The 21,040-nt window shown below is 40.0% G+C and overlaps 1 protein-coding gene across 5 annotated transcripts in view; it reads right to left on the reverse strand.

The window, feature by feature from the left end:
• TRIM44 (tripartite motif containing 44) overlaps positions 1 to 21,040 on the reverse strand; it is a 115,014-nt gene that overhangs the window by 36,147 nt on the left and 57,827 nt on the right. For 3 of the 5 annotated variants that reach the window (XM_059069948.2, XM_067038012.1, XM_067038011.1), the window contains exon 4: positions 15,073 to 15,092. In XM_059069948.2, coding sequence (XP_058925931.1) covers positions 15,073 to 15,092 — 20 coding nt within the window. Of the gene's footprint in view, positions 1 to 9,969; positions 10,252 to 14,585; positions 14,596 to 15,072; positions 15,093 to 21,040 lie in introns of those variants that run through there. The other 2 variants (XM_059069950.2, XM_067038010.1) reach the window with 2 other exon arrangements.

A 21,040-nucleotide genomic window follows, 5' to 3' on the forward strand; every position in this document is an offset into this window, starting at 1 on the left:
ACTATCAGGTCTGATGGAGATATAACTTTTGAAGGAGTAGATCACTTCCTTCTTCCCAGATGTCAGCCCTATCACTCAAAGGCAGGGAGGAAGAGAAATGCCTTCTAGAAAGATTGTTTTAAGAGAAGAAAGAGGAAACAGTCAGGCCTCAGTTAGAAAAGCAAGAGTCAGCACAAAAAAATCTGTTTATTTTGGGAACTATCTCAGGATGATACATTTGAGTTCGCACCCTGCTTTTCCAGACAGCAAGCAGCCTGCACTACTGCTGGCTCAGACAGGCAGCTGTTCTCCAGCCTCATCATGGACAAGGCACACAAGTCTGCAGCTGAAAGGGTGGCCACTGACATGAAAGCACCTCTGCAGCCCATCACTTGCTAAGGACAGGGAAAGAGCACTGCCCAAATCTCTCCACAGTCCTGAGCGCACAGTTTGCTCCATGCAAAGCTCTCACTGCTGCATCCCTACCCTTCTCAGAAGGCTCACACAGAGCAGACAGGGCATGTGTGTAGCTGTAAGTGAAAAGAGCAAAGAAACTAGCCTGGAATACTTAGATTAAAACCCTTCTTTAGAGCAGGTGTACATGGCTGAACTTTTATTTTTTTAATATTTATTTACTAAATTATCTATCTATCTATCTACCTACCTACCTACCTACCTACCTCAGTGTAAGCCTACAGTGGTGATTTGAGAAGGCAGTAGAGACAGTTGGCTAAGAATACAGACTCTACAGCCAGATGGCTTTGGTTCAAACCGTGGTGCTCTATCATTTACTGGCTATGTGACCTTGGGCAAATTATTTGGTCTTTCTGTGTTTAATTTTCCTCATCTGGAAAATGGGGATAGTAACAGCCTCTACCCCTATGGGGCTATTATAAGCATTAAATGAACTCATGACACGTAACACTCTTAGAAAAGTGCCTGGCACACAGTAAGACCTCAATCAGTGTTTGCTATTATGGCCATGATCATTATTATCTAAAGAAGAGCCAAGGATTCATGAGTCCTTGTCAGTCATTTTCCAAGTCTGGAACACAGCAAAGTACTGCTCATGTATATCGTTATCAACTAGTGTAACAGACTTGCTATGCCTACTCCTGAGATAAAGAAAAATCAAGTACAGATGCTGCCATTCGGAAACTCACAGGCTGTTGGTGGATAACAAAGGCAGATTCACAAATAACAGCTGCAGGTAAATGACCTGCACAAGGTGACAGACTGAGAATATAATCAAGTGAATCTAAGGTTTTCCTATTCCAAACCAGGGTTCTCTCTACAACTTTGAAAACAGGTTTTGCATAGCTATTTGTTTTTCAAAAATTAACTGAGTCCCTATAATGTTCTAGGCACTGACAGTACAGTGGTGAAAAAGACAAAGCTTTTACCCTCATAACATTTATTTTCTAGTGGGGAAGAAAGAAAACAGTAAGTTAAATACATAATACATTTTCATGCAGTGACAAGTATACGCAGAAAACCAACGCAGGTAGGAATGAAGGTCTGAAGAGGCAACATTTCAGCAGAGGCCTCGATAACGAGCCATGTGAAGATCTGGAGATAAGCATCAGGTGGAAGGGAACTCAAGCACGAAGGCCCTGAAGTAGGAAGGAATGTGACCTCTGTCTGAAGGAGACTAAGAAAGCTGCATAGCTGGAGTGAGCAATGCCGTGAGCAGGAGATGTGAGGATGGTGGGAATCTCATCTTGTGTGACTTTATAGGTCCTCTTCCCCCCAGGTTACTCTGAAGCAAGTCCCAGACATGATATAATTCATACTGGGGCATTCTAAATAGAATAATTACATGACTCCCTTTGTGTCCTAAAAGATCATTCTAGCATCTATGTGAATAATGGAATGGAGGGGTTACAGTGAGGGGAAGGATGAGTTAAGAGCGGCAATGAGGGAATGACAGCAGAATTCTTGGAGAGCAATTATGTGGCCCAGACCAGCAGAGGGAGGGAGTGGAGGTGAGAAGTCCTTGGATTTGACGTACAGTTGAGGGTAAATCTGACAAAATTTGCTGATTAATTGGATTTGGAATGTGAAGAAAAGAGAGATATTGAGTATGACTCTTAGGTTATGATGATGCCATTTACTGCAAAGGAGAAGTCAAGGTCAGAAGCATGCTGGAGAGGGAGGAGAACGAGTTATGTTTTGAACAAAAGCACCTATGAGAGCAAAGGCACAGGATGTATAACAAGAAGGCGTCACTCCAAGTCCTGACTCTTGCCACTCGTAGCTCTAGCTGGGCCACCTTGGACAGGTCACTTACTCTCATTCAATCTCCTCATCTATGTAACATGGGGACGGCAAAACCACCTCTCAGGTGGTTTTAGCTTCGAATAAGGAAATGAGATGTCTGCGTACACCCTGTAAATCGTAAAGGTGCTGAATCAAGGGTAATCTTCTTGTTTCCTTTGTTATGGCTGATAAATATTTGTTTAAATGACTCATACATGAACCTCAGGCTTCAAACACAATTATGTCTTAACAAATAACATTATGAAAACAACTTTATATCATCCAGTTCTGTTTTGCTTGTTTAATGCTTATACTTTCAAAGGGTATAGAGCATCATTTACATTTCTTATTTGCATATCTTACCATCATTCATGTAGGTTATCACATTTGATCCTTAATATAGACAGAGTGGGTGCTATGGCCCCTAGATGACTGATGAGAAAACTGAGGGACACAGAAGTACTATCAAAGGCCTGACATCCTAGTCTTATTGCCTTCCTCTCTTGGTCTGTAAGTCAGAATACTGCGATCCTGGTGTATAATACACTTGGCATCAGGGCCTGGTCATATCAGGGAAATTTCTGACACAGAATGCTGAGCAACTCCATGACCACTGGTAAAAAAACCAAACACGACTACTTAGATACAGCACTTAACAGTTTGCAAAATACTTTTATATATATATTTTCTTAGTTCCCCCAGCCTGTGGTAGGCATATGATAGCTATTAGATGTAAGAGGTACTATCATGCAACAGAAAGATACGCCCACTTTATACACGGACTTAAAAGAGGAAAAATGATATTGTTCTGTATTGCTTTGTATTTAGTAATGTTCCTCGTCACTGTCTGTTTCAGTCATTCATTCGACCAATATTTGAGGGTCTACTCCATACTCGGCAATGTGCTGGGTGCTTGGTATACACTGGAACTAAAATTTTTTATTGTTAAAAAGTGACACGAATTATGTTATTAAGACGAAAAGAACAAAAAACTTATTTATGAAGGATATTTTATTTTTGAATGGAATCACGGACATCCAAGTTTCATTTTCATGTCAATTAAAAAATAAATATCCCAGTGGCCCTCTCTAGACTTTCTTTTGCCAGGAATGTGTACCAGTTTCAATTATTTGTACCTCTGACAGCTACACTCCCATTTGTATTAGACATAAATTACATCAATAACAGTACAGAAATGGTTCAGAACACCTAGTTTTATGGAGAACAACAAGATTTCAACCTAAGAGATGTGGACTCTTACTATATACTGTCTTACATTTCTTTTCTTTCTTTTTTTTTTTTTTTTTTATGGTACGCCGGCCTCTCACTGCTGTGGCCTCTCCCGTTGCGGAGCACAGGCTCCGGACGCACAGGCTCAGCGTGCATGGCTTACAGGCCCAGCCGCTCCGCGGCATGTGGGATCCTCCCAGACCTGGGCACGAACCCGTGTCCCCGGCATCGGCAGGCGGACTCTCAACCACTGCGCCACCAGGGAAGCCCTGCCTTACATTTCTTATACTCTCTTTCTAGATGGCAAATCATCAACAGTAGGTCTCAACATCTAGTGGATGATGAGCCACATCCAATTGAGGAACATTGTTTCTAAAGGATATTTATGTGATAGGGGTTAAAGGATCCTTATGGTCAATAAGTTTGGAAATGCTGGGTTAAACAAAGTAAGTAAGTCTCATTATCACAGGACTGCTCGAAGACTTTATTATACTATGGTACTTGTGGAACTTCAAGAGGTGAGTAAATAAGCAGCATTTGCCAAAATTACTGGACCACGGAACCCTAGTTTAAAAGACTAAGTCAACAACTCAATCAGTGTTCAGTCTAATATACCTGGGAAGGCCCTGCACTGGGGGATTTCCATTTATAGCTGCACATGACATCCATCTTTCTAGAAGGGTGCTGACTCTTTAAGCTTGGGGAGAGTTGAGCAGACACAGAACAGATGTATGGCCCTGAAATGTGGAGGAGAGACCAATCACTATATAGTAAGCACTTGAAAAAAAGGACCGTTTTTGGTTTTGATTTCTATGATAGTTGCCAACACCTAGCACTGCCTGGCACATAGCAGACATTGGATATAATTTGTTAAATAAATGGCTAAATGGAATGAAACCTACAGAAATGAAAGGAGCTTGTGTCAATTTCAGAATGAGTGGCTACATTGTTTTTCTGTCTTCAATGATTTTGATTTCCATATCTAGACTCCTAGTCAGTGCTTAATTTATTTTCTTAGAACAAAAGACTGAGAATTATTCCACCCATCTTTTGTATCATGACCCTGCACTAATCTAATAAGAGAAAGGTTACATTGCTCTTTGTAGATGAACAGCACATTAATGAGATCTTCTTGAAATGATCCCACTTCCATTATGCAGACAAAATTACATTTTCCAGCATAATTATTATGTCAGTCCAGCTCCCAAATTTTGATATTAATTGTTTCACTTGCAAAGGCAACATCAACTTATTAGTGTGTCAAACCCCTGGAAAATCAAGGGGAATCTCATAGTTTTAAGTAGTGATTATCAACTTATACTTCTCCTGCATTCTATCTTTTATACGTTTGCCTACTAGCCAGAAGGAGTAGGCAAGTTTTATTCCCTGTATTAGGTTTTAACAGAAGTAATGGGTTTCTTTAAAATGTGTTTTAAAATTACACACCACTTACACTCCTCAATCCTTACTTGAGACTCTAGACTATAAGCTCTTTGAGGGCATGGACCTTGAATGTTTTGTGGAAAACTGTATTCTGAGCACCAAAGACAATGCCTGGAACAAAGTAGGTGATCTGTAAATACTGCTGAATGAGCACCATGCTTCTCCTTTCACTGAGACTCGCCATTTTAAAGGAAAATCTTCCTCCCTCTCCCTCTCTCTTCCCCCACTCCTTTCCCCTTTCTCTCTCCCCCGCCAACTCTTTCTTTGTCTGCCTCATACACACGTGTACATTACACATACACTCTGGAATACAGGGAGGTCTTGCTATACACTATGGCATTTTTCCCATGAACAATACATAAAACATGGAAGTGTGGTGAAAATATATCATTAGAGGAGTTTTGGACAGTCACTTTGCATTGTGTAATGTCATCTCCTCTTCCAAGCCTTAACATGCCCTGAGCCACAGAACAAGTTAGGAAGAAATCCTGACTCACACTCATTCATCTGGTCAGAGCTTGAGACACGGGGCTAACCTGTGAACTGTGAGTGTGACAGACCTCAAACACATGATAGGACATTCTCCAATACTGCTTATCTCGTAATTTTTATTTTTTAGCATACATTTATTCTACTAGAAAAATATTATTTTCCTTTTCATTGTAAACTGTTTATATCTACTTAAGTCTGATTTTATTCTAGATTGGGACCACAACTTCCCCATAGAGTAGCAGAGGTTTTATTTTAAAAACACAAATCAATAGGATAATAGGATTCAGTATATTGACTTAGTAGCCCTGTGACCTTGGGCAAAGTGCTAAACATGTCTAAGTCTGATATGAGAATAATAACAGCACTGTCCTCCTAGGTTGCTGTAAGGCTTAAATGAGATAGATGATCCATGTGGAATGCTTAGCTTACATTCACTATTGCAATCTCTGAGGGGTTGACAGACTAATAGCCATGATGATCAAGGACCTAAACAAGTGCATCACCTCTGTAAGTCTTCTTTTTATTTTTATTTTTTTGCGGTACGCGGGCCTCTCACTGCTGCGGCCTCTCCCGTTGCGGAGCACAGGCTCCGGACGCACAGGCCCAGTGGCCATGGCTCACGGGCCCAGCCGCTCTGCGGCACGTGGGATCCTCCCGGACCAGGGCACAAACCCGCATCCCCTGCATCGGCAGGTGGGCTCTCAACCACTGCGCCACCAGGGAAGCCCTATTTTCTTTCTAATACGCCACTCTCCCCTCATTCCATCCACAGAAGTAGAAACTCACAATGGGTAGGCCTTGTGGGTACTGTTTTATCTCCAAGCATGAATTCTTCCTGCAGAGTTTGGATAGTTTGCTTCTGGATTGCTTCTGGCTGGGTAATGTCATTTAACTGGCCCCCTGCATTTCTTTTTACAGCGTCTGTAACTTCCTCTTTCTTTACTTGGTTCCTTAAAGAGTCTTGATTGGCTGGGGACTCGACCCTTCATTTTCATTTATCAAAAATTCCTAACCAGAGGGGATGAGTGCTGAATTCCAGGGGCATGCTGGGCTGGAGCATCTGGGCCTGGCCTTTTTATCTATGCAGCTGGCTGGTAATTGCTAAGTTTTCCCTTCTGAAACAATTATCCCCCATTTCTCTCCCCACCTCCACCCCACCCCCAGTTAATTATCAGTTCTAGAATTAAACTGTTTGCCTCTCCTGCTGTTGTCATGACAACAGTTGGCCTGCACCTGCCACTGGGTGAACAGTGGCTCTTTCAGAAGAGGTGATGGCAGTTGCCCGCTCCACAGAAGCCAGGGAGCAAACTAATGTTTACCTGTCTGGGGAGAGAAGTTCCTATTCATTCCACCTTAGGCATTTTCCTGGCAAGTTCCACCTCAATTTCTGCCTCATACAAACTGCTTGCTGGCACTCAATAAAGAAAATGAAAAAAAAATTTTCTGATAAAAATGCCAAATCCCTGTTGGCTTGTCACAATTCCATCCATTAACTTTACTTATTCCCAGCCAAGATGTTGGAAGATGTGAATCTTCCATCTCCTGAGAAAGGCAGGATAGTGTGGTGGTTGAAGGCACGGAATTTTAAGCCTGACAGATCTGGGTTCCAATCCTGGCTGACTTACTTTCTAATTGTGTGACCATGGCTTAGTCACTTAACTTCTTATAATATCAATTTCCTCATCTGTAAAAAGAAGATGAGAATAACTATATTTAACAGTTTTTTTAAGCTTTGAAATAATATACATAGGTCTAGCTCCTATTTTATGTTCGACACATAAGCAGGTATCACTATTAGAGCTGTTTAGCTGCTAATCCTGAACAACCCTGAAAGTCAGGGCAAAGTTGGCAGCTTGGTCAGTTTTAACTGGCTCTTGTCTGAGTGGCAATACCTGTGAGATGGGATAAAACTGCACACTGCCCCAAGGCATCTGGACCAAGATGCATCTGGCAGCCAGGGACAGCTGAGAAATGCTTCTTTGCCTACCTTCCCTGTAATTCTGTCAGCCCCTCCCTCTCTGTACAGTTTTCCTCATGCTCAATCTCACTTTCCTTTAAATAGAATTGATAGAACCAGAGGGGAAGGAGACATGTACTCACCAAGGAAACAAAACGCTTTTCTGTTTTACAACCACATTACAACCTACAGGGAACAACTGGTAGTGGTGCTAAGGAGTGGGGGAATGAGGCACTTATGTAAGAAAGTGTTTTTCTTCCCTAAAACATCTGCTTGTGGCTAGAGAAGTATTTTTTTAATGACCCTATAACCACTCATAGGTAGGTCCTAGGTCCAAACAGGACAGGCACGTGAATATTGGTCCTTGGCAAAGACCTCACCATTTAGGGTACCCCAGTTTTATCACAGCCTTTGGACACCTTTCTCAATGTTCTGAAACTACCTTCTTGTAGTTCTAAGTTTAAAGAAACCTGCACTCGATGACTCTAAACTTCATACCATCTTGAAAAGAAAAAAGAAAAAACCTAAAACAAAACAGAAAGACACACCCACTTCCGCTCCCAGCATCTGGTACAGACACGTGCTGTGGGTTTCCGGGTAAAGAGGTGAATGCAGTTCAGTCACATGGAACTTACAGAAAAAGGAAGGCTCCTTGGAAGTTACTGGGGAAATTGAATTATTCACCTCTTGCCTACCTCTCACTGACGGAAAGTGAGAAGATGCTAGAGACCAACAGGTTTCTCCTAAAATGAAAAAGACACCATTAACAACATTTTGCTGTGGCTGCCACAGGTGAGGGAGGATGTAACCAATGACATCGAATTTAGTTATTCTTAAGATACAGACTGGAGTTTTTTGACTTCCTAAAATCTATTATGCTTAGTGCCGGTCCAAAATGGCTCTGCAGATAAACCAGGGAGAAGAGAACTAGGCTCCAGCCAGACTCTTCAGCACCAGATCTAACTCAGGGACAAATGCGACATCAATTTAATTCTTTGACTAGTTGCTAAGAAACATCTGTAGCCTTAAATCTATTTGGAAAATGCCGGTGCTTTAGTATTCCTTGTCTCCATCAATTTAGAAGGAACTGGGTTTCTACTCTCCAAATTTGATTTTAAGTTAGAGGAAGGCTGGAGCTGTCAAAACAAGGTATAAATAAGATAAAAATCAAACAAACAATTTCCTTTTACAATTAGTTTATCTCAGTTGCTTGTTTTTCCATATAAAAGAAGAAACCCAAAAGGAGAATACTTTTAATGCTTCATAAAATACTTGTCCTTTAAGTATAGTAAAACGTGCTACTTGATGGAGAAACTGAGGCACAGAGAAAGCAAACAATTTACACATAACTCATGAGATGTGACTACCGGAAGAGATCCACAAGATTCGTAAGTCCATCCATTTCTTCTATGAATACGACCATGCTCCAGTCAAGCTGTTAAAGCCTAACAGGAAATGGTACAAACCTTTTGGTGCCTCAAATGGCACACAAGACCCTGTAAAAGGGAGACTCAGCCACCCTTGTCTCATCCCCTGCCAACAGTGCAGTCATGTAGCTCCTCACCACTCCCCATACAGCACATGCGTTTTCATTCCTCTGAGCCTTTAGAAATGCTGATCTCTGTGCTTGTATGGCCTTCCTACCCTTTCCATCTGCAAAACCCTACCCCTACAACCATCCTTCAAAGTCCAGCACAAATGCTATCTTTTCTGATTCTCTATTCTGAGTTAGTTGTATCCTAATCTACATCCAACATATTTATTATAGAGAATCATTATACTGTAGTGGTTAAGAGCCCACATTCTCAAGTCAGACTACATGAATTTGAATACTGGCTCTACCACTTTTAGCTGAGTGACCTCCTTAGTGTATGTATAACCTCTCTGCAACTCAGTTTTCTCATTTGGCTGAGAAATGAAGATAATGTGTTAGGACTGTTGTGAGAAATAAAAAGTGTTTAAAATACTTCGTGGCACATGGCTGGCAATCAATAAATGCTTCCTTATAGTAATTTATAATAATAATAATTATTATTATATTGCACTTAAATGTGAAATTAAAATTGTTTACTTAGTTCTCTCATTTGAACTAGACTTTGAGATCTTTAAATGCAGGGACAAAGTCTTTTTCATCTTCATATCTCTGAGGCCTAGCATGGGGCCTGGCAACACAGTAGACAATTGAAAACGAATAAAAAAATTTCTCTGCAATTTTTCTAGCTAAAGAGATTAGGAAACAGAGCTCCTAGAAGTGAATGTTATCCTGATAAGCTCTGAGGTCAAAGACATAAACAAGGTTAGCCTGTCAAGCGTCATAACTACATATTGGATGGCAAACCAAGTTGATTAGCATAAAACCACACCAAGAAAAGTGACATCCAGGTCTCTTCCCACTGGGCCTTTTTTCTTAGCATTATGAAGCCAGAAAAGGCAGGCAGATGTATGTCAGAATACAGGCTGCTCCTAGCTGGCATTTCCACTGTGAGGCAGATGAAATAAACTAGAGGTACTTCAAGTGAATTTTCCAGCTGTGAATGGATTCTCTGGTTATAGGCCAACAGGCACAAAATAAAGTTGTGACTCTCACAGGTAAATATCTGAAAATCAATTACTTTCGGAAGAAGGCTTGCTTTTATTATAGATAGGCAGTACAGTGCATAGCATGGCTTCATCCTTCATCTGGGTGAGTAGAGGATAAATAATTCATATCAGCAGAGGAAAAGAAAGTCAGTTCAGGCTCCATAAGAGAGAAATGTGACAGCTAAGAGACTCTCTGTACTGAAGACCAACTTAGATGTTGGAACCCCACTTCTGGATAATACACAGCCCTGACAGTTCCACTCCATGTCACAGGTATCAGAGACATTTTCTTTGGCTTCCAGCTAGGTCTTCTGAAATGGAGATAATGTAAAAACAAAACCATAAATTTGCAATCGGAGGACAAAAGAAACCTAAGCATATCACTGACTTAGTCCCCTCTTATCTCTACAAACTAAGTCATCAGGAAGAGAAATGTCATATCTAAGAACATACATATGATTGTTATTTTAGAGAGTAGAAGAAAGAGTACCTAGTATATAGCCCCAAGAAAATGTTTAAAGAAACAAAATTGAGAAATGTACAAAAAAAATCTACCAAATTACAGAACCTATAAGCAGATCCTTTTCATTTCATATTTAATATAATGACTGTACTCCTCCACATAACTATATCCCAAAAAACTGGGTGCAGAGTGGGGGAAAGAAAAGCTAGTATTTACAGGGAAGTAAAAACAGACTACAAAGAAGCAAGAAGGTTAAATGACTTGCCCAAGGTCACACCGTCGGTCCCAGGTAAACCAAGGATAGAAGGTAGGTCTGCTGACTCTCTTTGAGCTCCTATTCCTTCAGAACTCACTGCCCATTTGATTAGAGAATCAGCATGGGTCAGATTCACACTGATCTCAGCAGGAGCTTTTTGCCTGAATAAGAGCCAGCTCTGAAGATGAAAAATTCTACCAAAATCTTAAGTATGGCTGTTACTGTTTAAAAGCCCTTTTCCTCTTAGTTAAAAAAAATTCACAGAAAATCTCAAGCGCAAATCAAAATTTAAAACTGACCTTGCTCCTCTGTCCTCTGAATACAAGTGTTTAAGGGTCCTTCCCTCCCTGACTTCCTTCCACTACACAACAGCTCTAAGGCAGCAGACCCCACTCCCGCCCCCTCCCCGTGAACGTACATTACTTCTCAGCAGGCTTCGGCAGGAGCACAGAAGGAGCCAATCTGTGAGGGCGCAAACACAACATCTCCCATAATAGCACAGAGGAGACAGAAAATTGCTGCCAAAAGTGTAAACTGCTTTTTTTTTTTTTGCTTGGAAAAAAAGAATCACTCTGGGCTTCAAAGACACCCTCTTCAAAGGTGACTCTACAGTGTTAATATCCATGTTCTACATATTCGGACTTCGGTTCCTCCATATGCTCCAAGAAACCTTGTCATCTGTATGACTGTATCATGGGTGTGAAGAGTAACTACTGGATGGAGGGGCAACAGGCAGCTAATTCTGCAGGGTCAAAGGAAGGCTTGGTTACCTGTTCTCCCGGGAGTCTAAAAGCACCCCTTTTGCTGCTGACCCTCAGGGGACACCGTGTGAGGATGAGATGAAGAAATATCCCCTTATAATGACAGAGGCTAAGGAGAGGAGAGGTAGCTTGCAGCAAACAGACGCCACATCATTTCAACGTCAAAGCCAATAAGAACTCCTAGGTGAGAGGAACAAGACCAAAGTGATGTGCTGACAAGTGAGCGTGAATCCTCTTACCTTTCATTCAGGGTCATAGAGAGAAGTGTGCTGGCCTCTCAGAGACAGGTGGCTGAGGGCATGAGCTCTGAAGCCAGACTAGATTCAAGTCCTAGCTCTGCTTCTACGAGCTGTGTGATCTAGGGCAAGTTAATCTTTCTGGGCATTCATCTCCTCATTTTACAAGTGGAATAATAACTACATCATAAGCTTTACATGAGGGTTAAAAGAGAATATATATACAACGCTGTATGTAGTAAAACTTAAACGGTAACTTTGCTTATTATTGTTGTTAATTACAGGACAAATACACAATAAAATTCAGAACAAGGCACAGACATGACCAAAAGCACAAATACTTGGCCACCTCACGTCAAACAGCTTGGGGAGTCAAAACTGAAAAGAAAAAAGAAGGCAGGGAGACTCTAGCTGGTAGAATGGAGAAAAATATAGATCTATTATAAACAAATAACTTTCAAAAGGACAGGAATTTTCCTTTGTTCTGACCACCATGGAGAGCGGTTGGAATTCAATTCTCCCTGGACTTCTGTGCAGACAGCAGGGAAGTGGCTGTGTGGAAAGAACACTAGCAAAGGAGACACAGGCATGAAAAATCCAAGCAGACCTGGAACTCAGGGTCTCCAGATCCATTTCTCTTCCATCCCCTGTGCAGGCAGACCCACTTTCCTTCTGTCTTCCTTACACATCAAACTCTCATTTAACACCATCAGCAATACAAAAGCCTTTGGAACAAAACTCTGGCTTACTGAGACAGTAAAGTCTATATCATAAATGAGAGAAATTTCAGATCAAAGGCAATCTGCCTTGAAGTGTTAATTGGAATAAACTGAGCCAAATGGTAGTTCAGCACAAACTGAATGGAACCAACAAGTATGAATTTAAAGGGTAAAATGAAAATTTGACTCATCTTCCCTCTTTCTGCCAAATTGGAACATGATTTTTTTCAAGTGCTCATTTTACCAATAAAATCCCAGTCCAAGAGAATCCCTACTGACATGCATGGCAGCCTGGCTCGAGGGAGACAGCTTGACATCTTGGTTGCTAGTAAAGAAACTCTATACTTCACCACAATCTTGTCAAAAATGACAAGAAGGAATCGGCAATTGCCAGTATCTCACACTGAATGGTATCTTTGAAGGGAGTTAATCTCTTCATAAGGTCCCTGTATTCTAATCAACGTTGACTCTGGCACGTAGCCATAAAGACAAGATGAACGTGTCCACCCTTATCAGGCTCTCCCAAGACAGAAATGCCATTTCTATCCTGTGGAGTCTGCACGCTGTATCTGCTAAGGTGTTTTCTTTATACTGGTCTTGTTTGAACTCTCTTTCTGAGGAAGAAAAGGTCTAGGGCTCTGCTTGGTCTGGATTTTAAGGAGCTAGAGCTAGTTTTGAGAGAAGAGGCGGAGTGCCAAGGAGATAATTTAAAGAGTTTATCTAAACCAAAGGTCTGTGTAAAATGGTGAGAACTTGGTCAACAGCTAGAGAAGATGTTGACATAAGCTCCCATCACTGGCCTAATCTAGCTAGTCTCCCAGGCTCTGACCCACCTCCAATTCACTTTCCATTCTGCAGGCAGAGGAGACTTCCCAAATGCAAATCTACTCAGGTTAATCCACGTTTTAAATTATTTAATGCCCTCCCACACTCTGCGGGAGACAGCTCAGATACCTGAAGGAGGCCTGTAAGGCCCTCAGTGATCTGGACTCTGCTTTCTTTCCTCCACTCTTCTCTTGTCTGGAGCTATTACACAAGTTGTTTCCTATCCCTAGAACAGCCCTATCTCTGCCTCTCCTTCGTCTGACTTCTCATCCTTCAGACCTCCGTTTACACATAACCTTTTCTGGTGAGCCTCCCTTCCTACAGCAGCCTAAACTTCACTTAATCACAGTACTTCCCCCAAAGTAGAAGTGCCCAGTTATATGCTTGTCTCTCCTACTAGACTTAGGATCCACAAGGCAGGGACCATGTCTGTCTTAGTTTTCATTATATGCCCAGTATATAGCACAAGACCTATACACTGGGTCATGAGAAAGGGAGGAAGGGAGGAAAGAAATGAACCACAACATAAAGGGAGCCTGTTCCTGAGAATGGCTGGAGGATGGAATTTAAAGGGATTCCCTGAAGCTCTGCAGGTTTAAAGCAGGACGCCTGTAGCTTTAGCCCCAGAGGACAAGGAACAAGATCTAGTCTGAGAACTACAGTTCTCAAGGGAAGGAAGCAGCAGGAGATGCAGATGTGGAATAATAACATTTGGCACTAAGAGAGACGTTCAGGATGTGGGGAGGGAGAAAGGAAAAAGAAGAAACTATTTGTTAATTTGTAAATAAAACCAAAGAAGGGCCAAATCCTGGCTCCAGTAAGGTAACCCTGGACAACTCATTTAGCTTCTTTCAATGAGAAGCTTGAATCAGAGAAGTGATTTTCAAACTGAGTTCTTGGGAACCCTAGGTTTCCGCAGCAGCCCCTCAGGGTCTATTGCAAGGAAGAGAGAAGTTTCACCAGTAGATGTGGCCCCCAACTTTAACCAAACAAAAAAATGTTTTGCATACATTGGAGTTCTACTTAAAGCCCATTTGAATAAAACATGTTTCTACTAAAACTAAAGTTTGAATAGCTGTGGCCTGGATGAACGTTCTGATACCTCCCAGACTTAACAGTCCTGAATCCTACATGACAGAGGGGACCCAAGTGGAATTTTACTTTGTACAAATGCCCCTTGATTGTGTTCACAGCATAGCTATAGCATTTCCTAGAGCCTGTTCTCACTGCCTGAGCAGAAAGACAGCAAAGGTAAGTAAACTAAAGTCCAGGTTCACTGCAAGCCTGAGGCAATGATAAAATGCACTTTGAAATTTCATGTGGTGAAACAGAAGCACAGAGAAACATTTTTTTTTTTTCTAAACAAAGTTTTGTATACCTATGACCTCAGATTCACTGTATAGGAGGTGTCTTGAGTCAGACCCAAGGATGTTACAGGTCAGAAATAAAGAATATTGGAACCAGAGTCCACTAAAAAAAAAAAAAAAAAAAAAAAAAAAGCAATCCAATTCCAATCAAGAAGAACAATGCAAAAGTTTATCTATTCAGTCGACCTGATACCTAATTACCATTCAAATATAGTACCTACTTGTCTCAACAAGGTATTCTGAATGTGCTACAGAATAAAACAAAGTTACTGTCATTACATACTTTAAAGCCTATCTTTATCTGAAGATTACAGACAGGAAATGGCATAGATGGGGAGGGAGATGGGAATCTTACAAAATAAGATCTTCAAAGCCCTGGCTTAAGATGGAGATCCCTTTTCTGTGCTGTTCCTTGGCTGGTCATATTTCATGGGGCATTAAAAGGCCACAAATGTCACTCTACTTCAATTTTGAGAACAGACAAACAACAATAATGTGATCTTACCTGGGTCCTTCCTCGTCGCCCTGAAAGAAAAAGAAACAGCATAAGAAATCAGGATCAGTAGAGACTGATTTAGATTTCTCTCTTTTCCCTCTTCCTTCCCAACCTGAAAGCAAGGCTTGTACATTTATTGTAACAGAGACAAGCCAGTAGACATCTAAGGGCTAAGACAAGGGCTAATATAACCCTATGTTCAAACCGCCCAGCAGAGATGAACTAATAATTTGCCCTTGTAAGCAGAGAAGTGAATGCATAGACCTAGGAGGCCTAAATAATAGCCTTGCCTTTTTATTTGTATGGCTGGCAGTATTTAGTTCTGAGCAAACTGACAGCCCAAAATAGCAGCAGGTCTTAAGCAAAAGCTGACCAGCTCCAAAAGCATCAAGCTGTTTCCCTCAAAGACTCACCTCTGCCTTGGCCTAGCATTTTTTTTCTCCAAACATGAACGCAGAAAAACTCTAATGTAGAGCACACTATGGTGCAAAAGGCTCTGAACTGGGACTCAGGAAATTGGAATTCTACTCCAAGCTCCATTATTTATTAGCTATGTGCTCTTGGGCAAGCTGATTAATTAATTGATCTGGACCTTGGTCTTCTCCTTTGTAAAAGGACAGTTCTGGCATTTGATGATCCATATCATTCTTCAGCCAAACAATGACATTTTTCTTTTTCTCATTCACTCTTCACAAAAACAATGTGTGAGGGCAATTTTACCAGGTACTGTATTCTGTGAGCCTAACTTTAACAGTGATCACAGCAGATTTCTTTGAGCCTCTTTTTATGACCAAACCAGATTTTTCAAATGACACTCAAGCCTTTTCCAAGGGACCTCGCTCATCCTTTTGGTGACAGAGTATCTTTTACATCCTCCTCTTTAGTCATTCAGGATTGGTTTCAGTAGACTGCATCTCCTAGTTGGAGATAACTCCCCAGACAACTTATTTGATTGATGGATGGACGGATTAGATGATTCTCTAGGTAAGGTATAAAGGAGAATGAGCTCTGGAGTCAGACACTGGATTCAAATCTTGACTCCATTATTGCTTGCTGTGTTACCCTGGTCAAATTATTTTGCCTCTCTTAACTACAATTTTCTAATTTGTAAAATAGGGGTAAAAATTGTCCCTATAACACAAGATGAGTATGAGGATTAAGTGAAATGTGTACAAATGTCAAGCACAGTGCCTAAGATACAGAATGCACTTAATAAAGGTTATTATCAATATCACTAACAATTCAGTATGATTCATTAAGAAGCTATTACATGCGGGTGCTGAGGGTAAAAGATAAAAAACCCATAATGATCTATCCTTCTAGGAGCTCCCATTCCGGAGCAGGGGAAACAGATAGAAAATGAACTATGACTAAATGTCTTAAGGGTGCTACCAAAGACATAAACTGAATGCTTGGGAAGTGATAAACACTGCCTCTCCTGGAGAAGGGGGAGAAGGCGTCACAGAGAAGATGACATATATACTGTCACTTGAGGGATAAGCAGGATTTTCCCAGGCTGACAACAGAAGATAAATGGGAAGAGCACTGGACTAGCAAGAGCAAAGGCAGAGCAGTTTAAAAAAATGTAGGTTTAAGGAATTTTGAGTTCTGTGATACTAGAGTATGGGGATGTGTACGTGTGTGTCTTGGGCAAGGGGATGTGGAGGTGGCAGTGATGTGGGGCTGAGGGGCTGGGAATGCAACAGAGGTAAAGGGAGACTGCCAGGGCACAGGCCTATAAAGGACACTGGCAGCCAAGAAGGTGATTTGTAACAGATTATATTCAGTACACCGGAGGTTGGATAAAAAAGGCATTTTTAGCAGATGGTTAAGAATTTGCAGTATTGGTAAGGGTGCTAATCATCTAATGAAAGAGAAGTGGGGCAAGCGGTGGAAGGAGAGTATAGGGGTGGTGGAAACCTCTGCAGTTTACTTGACTGGCATGTCTTATGGGAACTATAATCTAGTGAGAAAAATTCATATAATTTAAATTTAATATGAGTTACATTAACTATCAATGACATAATTAAACCTCAACGCAATTTTTAAATTATCTTTGGATTTTAAAACATAATTATCTAGGAGAGCTGTATGGAAAAAAGTATCTGAACCTTCTTCCATGATTTAGAGCAAGTCCTCACAATCATATATCTTGGTACAATGGTTAAGGACAGGCTTTCTGAGTTAGAGAAACATGGCTTCAAATTCTGGTTCGTCAATTCCAACACTGAAGCTTTTGGCAATTTACTTAACTTTCCCAAGGTTCAGTTTCCTCATCTATACATGGAAATCCTAATTCTTACCTCACAGCGTGGCTATATGGATTAAAATAAGTGAGAAAATATGTATAAAACATTAAGCAAGTATCTAGCGTAAGTGTTCAACAAATGGTGGTCATTACTGTACTTCCCTGAAATGTTAATTAATAACACTTCTAGGGAGAGTGGGGAAAAACAGAGAAGATGGAACACAAGACTTTGCTTTACAATCATCCATTTCTGCTGCTTATAGGTAAGTGGTTATTTTCAAAAACAATAATCACTATTACAAAGCATGGGGGAAACCAGGGTGAGAGTTTCACTTATGAAGAAATGAATAAATGAATGAAAGAATATACACACATATATAATTATAAGGCAATTTTGAACAGGTCAGCAGACATTCAGAGGATTGCTAATCTTGCTAGTAAAAGGTGTGCCCATACTCTCCTCACTACCTGAAATGCACATCCCTATTCTGAGATCCTAGTTAATTCCCATCCATCCTTTTTTTTTTTTTTTTGCGATACGCGGGCCTCTCACTGCTGTGGCCTCTCCAGTTGCGGAGCACAGGCTCTGGACGTGCAGGCTCAGTGGCCATGGTTCACGGGCCCAGCCGCTCTGCGGCATGTGGGATCTTCCCGGACGGGGGCACGAACCCGTGTCCCCTGCATCGGCGGGCGGACTCTCAACCACTGCACCACCAGGGAAGCCCCATCCATCCTTTAAGGTTAAGCCCCGCTCGGAAAATTTTCCTGACAGATTGAGTGGAGTAACCCTACTTTGTCCTCCACATCTGTGTAGGTCACATTTCTGGGCTAGTTCTTAAAGCAGAAAACTGACAATGACAGCAACATACAATGTCTCCCTCTTTGGATTTCAGTTCCTTGAGAACAGAAACTGTATACTGTTCATCTCTTTATTCTCTACACCTAGCACAGCACAAGGCATATAGTAAATAATTATTCAAGAGAGGAAAGAAGAGAGGGCAAGATATAAATAGGATTTAAGATTAAATTCCACCCCCATTATGAGTAAATTCTGATTTCAGAGAGTATTAGAACTGCAAGTCTCTTAAACAACAACTTCCATTTCAATGACTTGTTAGATTAAGCAATGCTCCTGAATCCCTCTGTAAAATACCCTGAGTGCTCTTGGCTGTTAGGTTACACTCTATCTAGTACAACCTTCCATTTCTACTTCCACCAATGAAAATGTATGTTCACCAAGAATCAAACAAGTTTGCTCCTAAGCCTGCTTATATCAATTGAACTTGTAATTATGATGACATGTTTTACTAAATAACAGAAAATGAGTGCAAGAGATAACTGTTGCTCCATGAGTTGTTGCTTCCATGAAAGTTAAGTTGAATGCTTCCAAAGCAGTCAATAAAGATGTTACTTAACAACTGCTGTCAATTTTGATGTAGGTGAGACACATGCAAAATATTAGAAAAAATAAAGTATAAAAGTCTAACACCTCACACTGGTCAGAATGGCCATCATTAAAAAGTCTACAAATAATAAATGCTGAAGAGGGTGTGGAGAAAAGGGAATCCTCCTACATTGTTTGTGGGGATATAAATTGGTGTAGCCATTATAGAGAACAGTATGGAGGTTCCCTAAAAAACTAAAAATAGAGTTACTATATGATCCAACAAACCTACTCCTGGGCATACATCCAGAAAAGATGAAAATATTAATTCGAAAAGATATATGCACTCCAATGTTCACAGCAACACTATTTACAATAGCCAAGACATGGAAGCAACCTAAGTGTCCATCAACAGATAAATGGATAAAGAAGATGTGGTATACACACACACACACACACACACACACACACACACACACACACACACACAAACACAATGGAATAGCACTCAGCCATAAAAAGAATGAAATAATGCCATCTGCAGCAAAATGGATGGACTTAGAGATTATCATACTAAGTGAAGTCAGACAGAGAAAGCCAAATATCATATGATATCATTTATATGTGGAACCTAAAAAAAATGATACAAATGAACTTATTTACAAAACAGAAACGAACTCACAGACATAGAAAACAAACTTATGGTTACTAAAGGGGAAAGGGGTGGGGAAGGATAAATTAGGAGTTTGGGATTAACAGATATACACTACTATATATAAAATAAACAAAGACTGACTGTAGAGCTCAGGGAACTATATTCAATACCTTGTAATAACCTGTAACAGAAAAGAATCTGAAAAAGAATATAACTGAATCACTTTGCTATACATCTGAAACTACCACAACATTGTAAATCAGCTATACTTCAATTTTTTAAATGGCATTTTAAAAGTCTAGGATTCTACATTCCACTTTCTTCAAATGTTATCCTCCTCACTTATAAAGAGACTGAAATTGGACCTTACAAACGATAGAGCATGGGTATGGTTAATGCCAGAAACACGACACTCCACTCCAAACAGCAAACCCATATTCTCAAAGAAAAGACCCTAACTTGGAATCACAGAAATATACAGATCTTTATTTCAAGTTTAAAATAAATGTTTAGGGTATTCATGTACCATTTTTAATGGTTTACTCATTTAAACTAACTTTTTCTAAGATTATCTCACTGCAGCTCAGTACTCTTCTCTCAAAACTAGATAAAGGATGGAAATTCTCACGACATGCAAGTAAAAATAAAGACACATTTTTTAAATACTTGACTTTGGCAAAGAGTTTTATAAAAGATATAACTAAATTCAGGCAAAAAATGAGAGATTTTAAAAACTGGTGATAAAAATACACACTGATATAATTGTTCTATGGACAGTTTATAAATACACACAAGCCTAAAAAATGTACATACCTTTGACTCAATAATTACTTATGATTTATAAACTAAAACATTCACTACAATGTTATAAATGACCAAAAGAAGTTGGAAATAACTTAAAATGAGGTAAAAGTCAAATCTGTATCACTGGTTCAGGGTTGAAACATTATGTTTATGAAGAATTTCTAATAATATGAAGAAAACTGAAAATATGACATTAAGAAAAAAAATGGCATGAGAGGATGAAGGTGTTAACTAACTTTACTGGGGTAATCATTTTGCAATCATCACATTGTACACCTTAAACTTACATATGTTATATGTCAACAATATCTCAATAAAGCTGGGGAAACACACACACACACACAAAGTAAAAAAAATAGAATAAATATAACACCCAATGATAACTATCAAGTTAGTGTGTTGTATTTATTTTCTGCTGTGTCTAAGAGTTTTAAACGTTTTATAATGATTAAAAAAGAAATAACTTTAGTTATTTGAAGAGGGGCAAGACCACATCTTATTGAAGAGAAGAAAGACCACAGGACATAGAACTGGTATTGAAACTCTTCCCCTACCTTATATTCTATAAGATGACCAAAAAATATTTATTTAATATTTTAAAAAAATACCACCAGGAAACCTTGTAACCTTTGGACTCCTTCAACCAGAAACTCTGTGATTCTACTTGATCTAATCAAATTCATCTATCCTGAAGGTTTCTTAAAACAGATACATTGTGTCAATGTTCTGGTTTCAGAATTATCTTCATGAATCAAAGGCAAATAGCACTTTGGCAGGTGGGATATCTAGACGCATTGTTTTTATCAGCTTCATTGAGGTATAATACCATAAAATTACCTGTTTTAAGTGTATATAAATAACTTTAAATAAATTTAGAGTTATGCAA

Source organism: Kogia breviceps, chromosome 7 (assembly GCF_026419965.1).
Source record: "Kogia breviceps isolate mKogBre1 chromosome 7, mKogBre1 haplotype 1, whole genome shotgun sequence".
Lineage (NCBI taxonomy): Eukaryota > Metazoa > Chordata > Mammalia > Artiodactyla > Physeteridae > Kogia > Kogia breviceps.